We start from the raw sequence: 12,473 nt of genomic DNA on the forward strand, positions 1-12,473 counted from the left end.
ATCCTAGAAGTGCTAAAGAAATACGTAAGGTATCTGATTTATAACCAAATATAGTTATAAGCTTAAATTTTTGTAGTAATCACTGAGGTTTATACTGGCTGAATTTGATACTTCATCTGCCACAATTAAAGTATGGGTTGAAAAAGAACCTGATTTTCATCTGTTACTGTTTGTAAGTGGTTATCATCTAGGATGTGCCTGGACAAAATCTCATTGCTCATTCTGTATTGCTGCTTCACAGGTTTTCAGCCTACATCAAGGATTCAAGAAAGATTATTTAGAGGTGATTGTTTTCAAGTTGAAATTCAAGGACCTTAATCTGGATCTTAAGTTGAGGGGTTTAGTAGTGAAGTTCATGACTTTGAGAAGAAGCAAAGGTGAAAGGAGGTGGCTGAGAGCAGGTTCTTGATAATGAAAGCCCTTTCTTGGCCAGTACCCCAAGTCTCTGTACAAGAATGCCATTGACAACGGGAATTGTGCAGGCAGAGCTACAGACCACAGATGGAATTTCTTTTTTTGGTGTCCTGTGAAGTCATTGAGGTTTAGCTTTGGCCTGATTGGGTGAGATGATGAGCCCTGAGCCCAGTCTGAGGTGTTGTCTGGGCTCCTGAACTCTTCGCCTTGGTGAGCTCCTCAGTAGAGTTGTGCAGAACTGGTGAAGGACTGATTTATTCCATTGCAGCAAAAAGTGCTGATCTCAGAGTGGAGGTGAGGTTATAATTCAGTTCTCTGCAGCTGTACAGTACTGCTGCTTTGGGATTTCTTTATGCTGCCTCTCCTAACTGAAATATTGATTTTCTGTTATTAATTTTAGCTCACCTCTATGCTTGTTGGATGGACAGCTGTGTCCTAGACTGCTCACTGTTTTAACTCTGGATCTGCTGTCCTCTTCCAGAGCTTCAGCCACTTGATCCCAGACCTGTTTTAGGAGATAGCAGGTGGAAAGGACTGCAGGAGAAACAGATCAGACACCTGAGAACAGCTTGAGCTTTCCACAGTCCTTGCTCAGGCTCTGATTCCTTATCAGTGGCTGTGATGTTCTCTCTGCTCCTTACATGACTACTAAGACCAACCAAATGTGACAAAGTTGGCAAACAAAGGGTAGGTCAGCCAAGGAGTTTGGGAGACTGTCACCTATTTTGTTGTTTTGCTTTGAAGACAGTTAAGGTCTGAGCAATAGCAGCTGTTTCTGCTTTTTCCTGGAAAGCAACAAGAGTGGAAGGAAAATCCTGTTGCTGATGGTGTATTTCAAGGGGAATGGGTAAAAAGAGCAGGGAACTGACTCTCACAAGTCTCAAGGTTTAGAGCTGGCACTGAGAGTAATTTTTAAAACGTGTAATTGTTCATCTGTATTCTTGCTCTGTGGTCTCAGCATGGCCCAGTCAGACCTGTCAGGCTAACAGCAGTGAGAGAGCATGTGACACCATTAACCCTCTCCTTATCTTGTGATGCTTTTCAAGGATCTCAGTGGATGAATCAATGCAAGGGGTTGGCAGCATGCTCACTTTTCTTGCTGGGTGTGAATCTTGGTCATTTGTTTTGTGCTTGTGGGGTTTTGAGCAATGCTGAGTGAAGCACATTAGCTTTTAAAATCAGGAGAAAGATCAGTAGTTTGGGAGGGCATCTCTAAATGTTGTAGGTGGTGTGGTGCACATCAGATCAAGGCTGATGTGCTTGACATTGTCTATATGTGCTTTTTTGAAAAAGCTTTTGCTGTATTGCTTATACCTGTGAGTGAGAAGGCAGGTGAGCATTACCAGATTGTGTATCTTGAAGCCTGATATTTGGAAAGCCCTGCCTTTTTTGTAGTGGATAGCAAGTGCTACACAGCTTCCACCAGGTGAGGTGGTTGGGTGTTGTCACGCTAGATATCAAGACAATGAACTGAACTAATAGGAGCAGAGGAAGAAACCACTCATATTTTGATCTGCTTTTTGCAGTGGCTTTGATTGCAGTAGCAAGGAATTGTTAGAAAAAGTAAGACAAATGAATTTCAGTGGCCCTTTGAAACACGGCTCCTTGAGGACTTCTGTTTTGTGTTGCTGACTGCTGGTGCCAGATGTCAGTAGGGTTTTATCCTCAGTCCTCCTTGGCTGTTCTAGAGAAATGTGTTCTAGCCACTTTCAGGTGACATACCACTTTCTGAAGGAGCTTGCATGGTGCAAAAACCCTGGCTTTTAAGATTTTCCCAGAAATTTAATCTGAACAGTATAAGCATGGGGATGATGCTGCGGGACCATAAGACAAATCAAACTGTCCATAATTACATGGAATATGAATGTGACCACTCTTTAGAGGTAGCAGACTAAAAAGTGAGTGGTTGCTTTTCTACCACCAAGCACCAAAATGCTGATCTTGGCACACTGGAGGGTAGGCAGCAGCTTGTTTCTGCCCTTATGCTATTGTTTTCCTTAGAGGTCAAAGCATACCTCAGCTATCCACAGTTTATATTGGCTTTTTCCAATTTAAAAAACAACTATTGATTTTTTTTTTTAAGGCAATAAGTGAAAATACGTTACCTTTCAAGAATGCCAGGATCTCAGGGGCCTGTTTTGATAACCTTTCCTCTGTGTGCATCCGTTCCCTGATGCTTCAGAATTTCCCTGGGGAACGCTAACGTTGTACGATGCCGATTGGCATGATGGTGGCCCAGAGATGAGGTCAGTAAGCGTGAGCAGGAGCTGTGCTGTGTGCTGGTTCACTTGTGAGCCATTTGCCTTTCTCAGAGGCAGCTGCAGAAACTGTAACTTCATAAACATCAAACCTAGCCAGGACTATAAGCCAGAGCACTTGCTTCTAAAATAAATCTTTGCTTAATGTGCTTGGGAAAGGGAAATGGGCTAATGAACAGCATCTAGCCAGGGTTTTTTCATTAATAGATGTGCAGATGAGGCGTCTGCTCTGAGGGGCTGTGACTTACAAAGTGTTACATAATAGCCCTACACTCACCAACATGCTGACCCCTGTTGTCTTCCTTTATCTCGACATGCTTTTGAAACTCCCAAAGTGACTGAGCAGATGCCCACCTGAAAGTCATCTTTGGCTTCTAATGTGGCTTGCTGCTTTCAAGGAATTAATTTATGTATGCTGGTTTAATTTGTGTGGTTTTGCTGGTAATCAGTGTTATGAAAAAGAAGGCTCAGCTGGGATCTCCAGAGGTAGGAGGAGTCCCAAAGCATCTCCAAAATGATGGATTGGCCTCCAGATTAACACAGACATTTCTAGGTCTTTTAAACCTGGGGTGTCTGGGTGCTGCATTGGCTTTGGGAACTGGAAGACAAACTGCATTGTCTCATCTTTAGGTTCTTCCATGTGTGTTCTGCCTATGTTCTGTGTAAGTCAGTGTAGAAATACTTCAGTAAGAATCACACCCTTCCCCAGCAGAAGATACCATTTCTTTTTCAGGCTCTCGAGTAGTTTCCTGGCTTTAAAAAATCTGAAAACAGAAGATACTCAGTGACCTATTCAGGTCTCACAGGAGCTCTTCTGCTATTAGTAAGGGGATCTTTGGTCCCTCTGTTCATGCCATCATCTCAGGGGCCTCAGATCCAGTCCCAGCATTTTGCTGCTTGGCCTGTTTCCCTTGTTTCCAAGCTGCTGCTCATTCCTGACAGCTCCAGGCTCAGAAAAGGGCTTTTGATGTCTGGTGAGATGCTGGCAGAGCCTGCTTCACAGGCATTTGGCCTGGGGTTTCCCCTGCTGGGAAGTGCAGCTTGCAAGATGCATTATTTTTTTTCTGTAACTAAGAGATGGTGAAGCAAGAGGGTTTCTGTGTTAGCCTGAAGGGGAGGCAGAGCTGTTTGCTGCCATACTATCTCATTAACACATTGCAAACTGAGCCAAGCTTAGTCTGGCCTTTTCCCCCATGGGGATGCTTCTGCTTTGTCGTGTGTGCTGGCTCCTGTTATGATCTGTGTAACCTTTGTGTCTAGTGTTCATAGCTCTAAGTGAATTTGGAACCCCTGGCTCTTAATACCTATGGTACTCCTGTCATTCAGTGGGAGAGGCATCCATGACATGAGCACTGTGCTGCTTTGAGGGAGGTGGAGGGTTGCAGGGATCTGTCTGGCTTTCAGTGTATTTGCAGGTCATGGTTAACAGGGTCAGGGGACTGTCACACTCACACATGCAGCAGCTCATCTGTTCACCTGGATTACTCAGATCAGAGGTGTGTTTCATAATGTGGATTTAATCCTTTTGAGAGGTACAAATTAAAACACAGGGATGCCTCAAAGATTGACATGCTAATGCGTGGTGGGATTTTGAGGCAGTGCAATGGAGCTGGCCAAGGGAATACTTATCCAGTGAAGCAAGAAGAGACGTGATACTTGGAGGTGCTTAAAACTGGGGTAAATAAAGCTCCAGTCAACAAGATGAAGGCTTGTGCCTGGGCTGTGGATCAGCTTCTCCAAGGAGCCATATTTGGTATGCTCCACCTACTGCAAACCCCAGTGGGAGCTTGGTAACTAGAGTGCTGCTACCCTCTGGATTTAGGGAGCCTCTTGCAGAGTCTGCAAGCAGAAGTCCAAAAGGGGCCTGACAGCTTGGTCAGCATTTCAGGAGGCAGCACTGTTGTTTTCTTTTCATCTGTCACAGAGTCTTTGTCATACAGGAGATGACAGAAAATTGGTCATTTCCTTCAAGGCTTACAAGGTTATGCATTATTGATAGTAAAATACCATTCACCTTTGCTTGTTTTCAGGTGAGCTGGTTTCAGATACAGCCTGGGCTGACTGCTTGGATAGCAGCACTCACCTGCTGTGAGGAGCAGCACAAGCAGGCAGCTTGGCCCTTGCCTGACTGCAGGAGAACTCTCATCACATTTGATTCTTTTTAGAAATTAGCCAACAACTTCTGTCTAGAAACCAGCCAGCTTCTTCTGCCTATCTAGTCAGCCTACAAAATTATCTCTATTCCAGCGTGGTCTTGTCTGTGTTGCTTCAGGGAATAGGCTGAGTTTCCCAGGGAACAGCTTCTCCCACCTGGTTTGAAGAGGAGTGCTGGTTTTTTTCTGAAAGGGGGAAAACTAATATTTTACTTTGAAACTAGAGAAGTGATGGGGACGTACTAATTTTAGCTCTGTCTGCTCTACACCAGGTAATTCAACATAAAATACATACATATGCAGTGTGCAGGCAGATGTGGTCTGGAGGTTCACTTGTGTGAGGATGTAATTCCCTCCTGGAAGGTACCAAACCTGTGCACTCCAGCATTTACAGGACCTTGCAAGCTGGAGGATCTGCCTCTCGTGCACTGCATCTGTCTGTGGAAGGCACCTAGGACATTGCAGGTCAAGCACAAAAGTCCACCAAAAAAATATTCAGAAAAATTATTCCTCAGCTGAAAAGGAATTAATTTTTTTAACAAACCCCTGTAGATGAATATTACTTTCTCCTTAAGTGATCATTCTAGAAAGCTGGAGGACTATTTATTGAGACTAAATACAGATGGGGAATATTGAAAAAGGATAATTAGCCTCATTTTTGTCCCCCTTGGTCTGTGATTCCCCAGAGCTAACAACATTGAGATAGGATGGAAAGTTTTGTAACTGTGTCAGGTCTAAACTGGGGCAGGTTTCCCAAGCGAGGAGTGTGTCCTGAGTAGGAGTGGTAAAGAGCTGGTATTTTCCACAGCTTCCACTCTTGTTCTCCCTTTCTCAGCAGGAAGGTCAGGTAACTTTGTGCTGCTCTGAGTAAAGACTTTAACTGTCTTCTCTGCTCTAAGTCCCCTTATACCCAAATACCAACATACGCTTTCTCAGCCTGATGTGCACCAGGTGTTTTGGTTAGGAGAATGTAGCTGTGTAGAACCACCTGGGGGTAAATTGGAGGGATTTTGGCACTTGGGATGCATAAGGTTGCTATTACATATCAGGCTACAGATAATTAACCTGCAAGCCTTCTTGATATGCTTGTTTGTCTTTCTCAGCTTGCCCTTATCCTGCCTCTGTTTCCCCTCTGTGCAAGGATGAAGTTCTGCTGGTGCACTTCTCCAAGGGCTTGCAGAGCACCTTGCTGCTCACTGCTGAGCTGGGCACTTTGCTGACACACTGCAGCCTTGGCATCCCTTATGCAAGTTCTGTTTCTGGCCAGCAGGACTGGATTCAGCTGTGCTGGAGTGGAGGCATCTGGAGGAAGTCCTGGGCTGTGGGTGTTGTCTTGTGCCATGGATGGATTGGGACCCTCCCCCCTGCTAGCTCTACATGTAGTGTAAGACACAGACAAGCAGCAGACAAGCTGGTGTATTATACTTGCTATGCCACTGAACTAAAGCATGAAAATTTGGATTTAATCCCCTTCTGCAGATTAGCTGGAATTGTCAGCATAATGCTCATTCCAGCATGTATTCTTCCTTCTTTGTAGCAGTTTATGTGGTTAAGGGCACTGCTGGGAGCAGATCAACCACTTGCTCTGAAATTAATCTGCTACATTTCAGTACCGTAAGTGCCCTGTGGAACCCCTTCTGGGTCAGCCTTGATAGCAGGTGTTGTCTTCATGTGGTTTGTGGCCAGCATACATAGCCTGGAGCCTTTTCCATGCACTTAGGTTGCAGCATTTCAGTTGGTAACTTCAAAAGGAAGGGTGGTAAGTTCTTCAGTGGAAGCTGGAACTAACATACCCACCACTGGGCACCAAACCAGCAGGCTGGGTGGGTATGGCTATGCCTAAATGTTTGGCTAGCTTTGAGCCAAAACTTTGAGCTTGGTTCAGAGATGAAGGGTCTTAAGAAGGACATCTGTAAGTGTTTGAGGCACTTAGTGATCCAGTTTCTAGCCTGTTTTCCTTATAATAACTTCTAAATATGGAAGACATTTCTACTTTACAGTTGCACAACACCTTGTACAGTAGCATCATCTGTGCTACCAGGCTCTGACATGGTCCAAAAAATTAATAACTGTTCTGTGTTTGGAAGTCTTATTATGCAGTTTAATAGCATAGCAGTGTAATGAAATCTCTGTGGCAAAGTGATGAGATTGAGTGGTTTTGTGTGTGAATTACAGGGGCTGTAAGTGGGCAAGACACTAGCTACTTGTTTTATTGCTGACAATATACTTATTTTCATGTTTATTCCGGGATTACAGTGTGTGAATAGCATCCCAGTAAACAGTCAGGCAAATTGTTATTTATCAAGTATTTAAAAGCGAAAGGTCTTGTAATTTTCCTTAGTAATGACTGTGATTTCTTCCAGCTAGATTAATGACTCTCATTTCTCCCCATGAAGAACAAGAATTGTTTTGGTTTCTACATGGAGAGAGTTATTGTCTCCCATAATAATGCAGACCAGAGGATTTCTTTTTCCTTCCTGGCCTGGGATCTGGGAAAGGTTGAAATGTGCATAACCTGAATTAATACCTTGTAAAGCTCTTTAATACTCTTCCGTCATTCCTGTTAGAGTGGTGCAGGAGTTGCTGCTGGCATCAGCCCAGCAGCAGCCTGCCTCAGAGCAGCTTTTGTTTCAGTTTATGAGGCTGTAAGTGGGTCTTGTGATGGAATTGCCTTGAAAGGTCACTTTTAATTACATTTCTGTCGAATTCCTCTGTCCCCAGCTGGGCAGTCCTGGTGGAACAGGTTGCATGCAGCTTTGCAGCTGAATTTCTGCAGTGGAAACTCCAAAAATATGTCAGAACAGCTGCTGGCAGGCCAAAGGGAGCAAAGAAAATGGAACTAAGTGTTGTATTTTGTGCCCAGCCATTGTTACTGGTACACTGAGGTGGAGGAGGGTGTGAGAATTGAAGCATAAGTAAACCCTTGGCAGCAACCTGACCTGCATCCCTGGGTAGCTGAAGTGTCTGTCATTGAAGGCCTGTGCATCATGTGCTTTTTGCTTTCTCACCCTTTCTGGGATTGAGCATCATCCTGTTCTGAGAGCTGTGGCTTGTAGTGCTGGTCCAGCCAAGAGTGTGCTCACTCAGTTGGAGTGCAAATCCCTAGAGCTGGTTTTCATTTTAGCCTTGTGCCTTTCTTTTCCTCTGCTGGTAGGGCACACGTCAGTTAGTTCTGTCTCCAGGCAGGAGAAGGCTGAAGATACACAGGAGGTTAAAGCCAAGGGCCCAGGGCTGAGATCTCAGCTCTGACACTGGCTTTGAAGACTTGCTGTTGTGCGTGTCTAGATCCTGTAAGCTGCTTAATTGCCAGATCCCTTAACGTAGGTTTGTGGGAGCTGAGCTGGGCTGTCATCTCTTAGCAGAGCCAGTGGGAAGGCATGCTTTCAGTGACCTCTGCCTCCTTTACCAACCCCTGCCTCCTCTTCAAGGCCCAGACATGTAGGGTTCAACAGCTGGCATCTAACCCAAGAGCAGGTTCCGTGGCTGTACTGAGACCAGTCTAGAGTTTGGTTTTTTCCCCAGGGCACGTGGTTACTATGCTACACCTCTTGGATTCCTGTACACTCCAGGTTGCCCGATGTTTCTCTCTGTGGCTCACGTGCTCCCTGCATGCCAGGGGTGCACCCTGATGGCATGGCAGTGCAGAGGGTGACAAGAGGAGAGGGACCCTGCCAGGAGCCAGCACTGCAGAGTGCACAAGAGAGGATGCTGCTTCTCAGCTTGGCTGGGGTCAGAGCTGCCTATTTAGATGTTGCATTTGAAAATTAATAGACTGTGTGATTGTATTGATCTGAACTCAGTCTCATGGCTGGGGGGAATTCTGTCTTATTGCTGCATGAAGACACCAAGTTTATCCTGTCAAATGAAATCCATGGATGTAGGGTAACCTTTGGTGTACCACGGCTACAGGACACGACCACTGTTGCCAAGGGCTGAGACTGGATGGTGTGTTTAGGGTGTTCTAAATTGTGATGATGCTGTAGCAAGGTTTTTTTTCTTCTTGAACTGTTTTTCTCCTTTTCTTACCTCTTCCCTTACCAATCTGATCAGCAAACACTTCTAAATATTCATAGTGTGGGATTTGTCTCTATCCGCATGACTGCCATGGTTTGAAAGGCATGTGACAATGCAGGGGGGAAATGGGGTTAATCTCCTCCTGCACTGGCAGAACAAGGCTGAGCACTTGTACAGCACAGGCATTTATTCTTGTGCCTTTTTCACTGCATTTGCAGTCTGTGGAGAAGGAGGAAGGAAGTTTCAGATGCTGATTCATTGTCAGGATGGAGACATGGATGCACGAGTTGTGTGCAAGCAAGATTTCAGGACATTGGTGCCTCCAGGGTTACCAGATAACTCCGTGTTGCCTTCCTTGATGCCAGCCCAGCAGAAACCTGTCTGGGGCTGCAGCTCCTGGGGTTTCTCCATGACTATTAGCCAGTTCTTTCGTGAAGGCATGGGGCCAGGTTGGTGGGTAGGAAACAAGCAGTGATTAGTCTGACTTGTAGCCAGGGGAGATTCCATGGCCGGCCAGGCCTTCAGCCCCCACCAGCATATGGTCTAGACCAGGGATGAGCCTGCACATCCCTGCTGGAGCAGATGCAGCCAGAGGCCCAAGCTGCAGGAGGGTGAGATGGAGGATTGTTTCTTCTGTGCTGGCTGAGCTGTGGGCCAGGCTGCCTCTGTGCCCATAGAGCTGCAGGGCCCTGGAGAGGCTCACAGACTTGTGCTCCATGGGAACAAAATTGTTAGCTTGGCAAATCAGGGCAACCTCATTAAGAGCTACTGAGAGCGTGAAAAGCGTGTTGCTGGAGGCAGGTCATGGTAAATGAAGGGGCTAAAGTAGCTGGGGTTTTCTAACAATTAATTATTGAGTGGTTTTCTAGAGATTCTTTCTCATGTTTATAATTCATTCCCTGCTGTAGATGCCATATTGATTTATAATTTTTTGAAGTTCAATATTTTGCACCCTCGGGGCCTCAAACAAAAATTAACTAGAAAATTAGAGTAAATTTCTACATTCTGCCTTGTCAGAGCTTGCTCTCCTGTTGCCCATTCCTAGAGCCAGTTTCCATGCTCTGGTTTGGGTTGCGGATGTTGCCAAGCCCGTGTGCCGTGGGCTGTGAGATGTGGGTGGCAGAAGAGCTGCCTCACTGACCAACAAATGAGAAAATCAAGAGCCCAATTAAGAGCCTGGAATTGCCCCCAGTGACCTGAGGAGAGCATTGAGTAGCTGCTAGTGAGACAGGCCTGTTTGAATGAATAAGCATTCCAGTTTGTTGGAAGGAAAAAAATCCCCTCCTCCCCCAGCTCTAATTAGCTACTCTTTCTTTTTTCTGCCATGAATGTAGAGGGTTTGTCACTGGAATGAAATCTTAAGTTGTGTGTTCTTCAACTTGCAGCCAATGAAGGTGATCTCTGTGCAGGCGATGTGGAGACTCTTGTACCTGTTTTCTGTGTTTCCTTGATGGATCTTTGATTTTACTGTTAAGTACAGATCTTCCTTACCCTCTGGTTTTTCTCTTTTTCTCCAACAGGGTGACTAAAGAAGTGGATGCAAACTCAAAAGAAGCTAAATCTTTTCTGAAGCAGCAAGAGAAACTGCAGTCAGCAGCTCCAGCTTCCTTGCCGACAGTCTCAGGGTGAGTATGGGGTTTCCCTGCCCGGGTATGGGCTTTAGTGAGAAAGATGGCACTCGAGCCAATAGTGCAGGCTCTGCAGTATTTAATGGGCGTTTGTTTTCTGCAGGATTTCAGTGGGAGCAAGACTAGGCCTGGAAGCTGTGATGATTTGGGCTGTATTGATGATTTGGGCTGGAGGGAAGCGGGGGAAGCAAGCCCTGAGTTCCAGTGACTCACTTCATAGGTTCAGGCTCAGATTTTTTTAATCCTCATAAATAATTCATTCTAGCAAGGAAATAGAGGTTTGACTATTTGTCTCAAGCAGCCTGATGAAACTGCAGGTAGCCAAGGAACATGCCTGAGATTTCCTGCAGTTCCTTTGACAGGTGCTTCTCAGGGCTATAAAAAGCCATGTCAGGCTGAGCTGTGGCTTCTTAGAGACTTTGGGTGGGCATTTAAATGAGAGATGTTTTTGCCTCTTTAATGTTTTCTGATATGATTCTGATGTGGATTTGTCAGTTTTCTGTTCAAGCTCTAACACCTAATTCTGAGATTATCATAATGCTTGTCAAAGATACAAGGAGGTCGGGTCCCCTGTGCGTCTTGACATGCCACTCTGGTTCTTGATGAGCTTGGGAGATCACCAGCTTCTTAGGAATAGAGGAGATGCTTCTGTGTTCCAGTGATGATTTGTATTTAAGTCAGTTGTTTGCATTTATATTTGAAAGACATAAGCTGCATATGATTTGATCACACAAAAACAATACCCGTCAAATAAATACACTGTCCTTCCCAACTGCTTAGAGCAGTTAAGGCTGCCTTTCCCTGAGATTCTGTTATTCAGTTGTTGCAGCTGGATTGTCAGTCATTTTTCGAGCTAAGTGTTGCATAGCTTGTACTAAGCTGAGGGTAGTGAAAGCATAGTGTGTGTGTGTGCATGACCCTTGACAGCTGCTGTTCTCTGAGCTGAATGAAGGCATAGATGAGCATAGTCTTCATGTTCTTGTTCACACTGCACAAGGGTTTGTCCCTGCAGGACTCATTAATTGTAACCTAAGTGTTGTGTACAGGGTTTTGTGCTGGAAAACTTGCCTTGAGTTGGGCTGGCATTCTTTGTGCAGTTTTGGTGGCTGCAGTTTGTTCGAGTGGCAGCTGAAGCAGGGGCAGCTCCACACTGTGCACACTGCTGGTGGTCCCATGTCTTCAAACCTGCCTTCCAGTTTCCCCAGCAATTGCCCTGCTGCTTTGAGTGCAGGCAGGTTTGGCAGCCCATGGGGAAAGCTCCAGGGGCTCTTCACCTTCCAGTTCAGCAGAGATCCATGTTTCCTCCTGTGTCTTACAGGCCCAGGGGAGGAGCTGGGTGGCCAGTGGGCCTGTGCAGCCTGGTCATTACCAGGGCGCATGGTTGCTTTTGCTGGAGCTTGGATTGCTCAGGAGTAATAGCCACAGCTTAGTTTGAGTTAATGTTGCAGATATCTGAAGAATTCACATCGAATATGGAAAAAAGTGGACTAAAATCAATATAAGAAATAATGAGTTCAAGGATTTCTTTAACTTTCCTTCAGTGTGATTATTTTGGAAGCAGCTTAATTAGGTCATTGTTCAGCTTGCTGATGTGTGATGTCCTACTGACAGTTGCTTGCCCAGAACATGAGGTGACCTGGCTGTGGAGAAGGGTGGAGGAAAAATATCCTGGGCTTGTATGTCTTGCCTTTCCTCAGAGCACCAAACCCCGATGCAGCACAGCCCCAAATGCCTTCCCTTTCACAACCTTCTGCAGCGCATCCTGGCTTTGTGCAGGATCCTACAGCAGAGGAGCAGCAGTGGTGTTTGGATCAATGTGTGGAACAGCCCAGCTCTCTTGAGGCTTTTACAGGAGATTCTCTGGGGCAATCTGGCCAGCATGGGCCCTCTGATCTGAGAGTGCTCCAGGGTGTCTTGGACTAGTATCCGACACTAATCCCTGAGACTGCAAACATGTTTGTATTTGGGCTTAGGAAGAAGCTTCCAGCTGGGATGCCAGCCAGGGT

General features: G+C 45.6%; 1 protein-coding gene across 1 annotated transcript in view; it reads left to right on the forward strand.

The window, feature by feature from the left end:
• Positions 1-12,473, forward strand: part of CFDP1 (craniofacial development protein 1) — a 62,205-nt gene that overhangs the window by 6,897 nt on the left and 42,835 nt on the right. The window contains exon 5 of the mRNA XM_058845880.1: positions 10,360-10,464. Within this exon, the coding sequence (XP_058701863.1) occupies positions 10,360-10,464 (105 nt within the window). The remainder of the gene's footprint in view (positions 1-10,359; positions 10,465-12,473) is intronic.

The sequence above is a fragment of the Poecile atricapillus genome, chromosome 10 (assembly GCF_030490865.1).
Source record: "Poecile atricapillus isolate bPoeAtr1 chromosome 10, bPoeAtr1.hap1, whole genome shotgun sequence".
NCBI lineage: Eukaryota > Metazoa > Chordata > Aves > Passeriformes > Paridae > Poecile > Poecile atricapillus.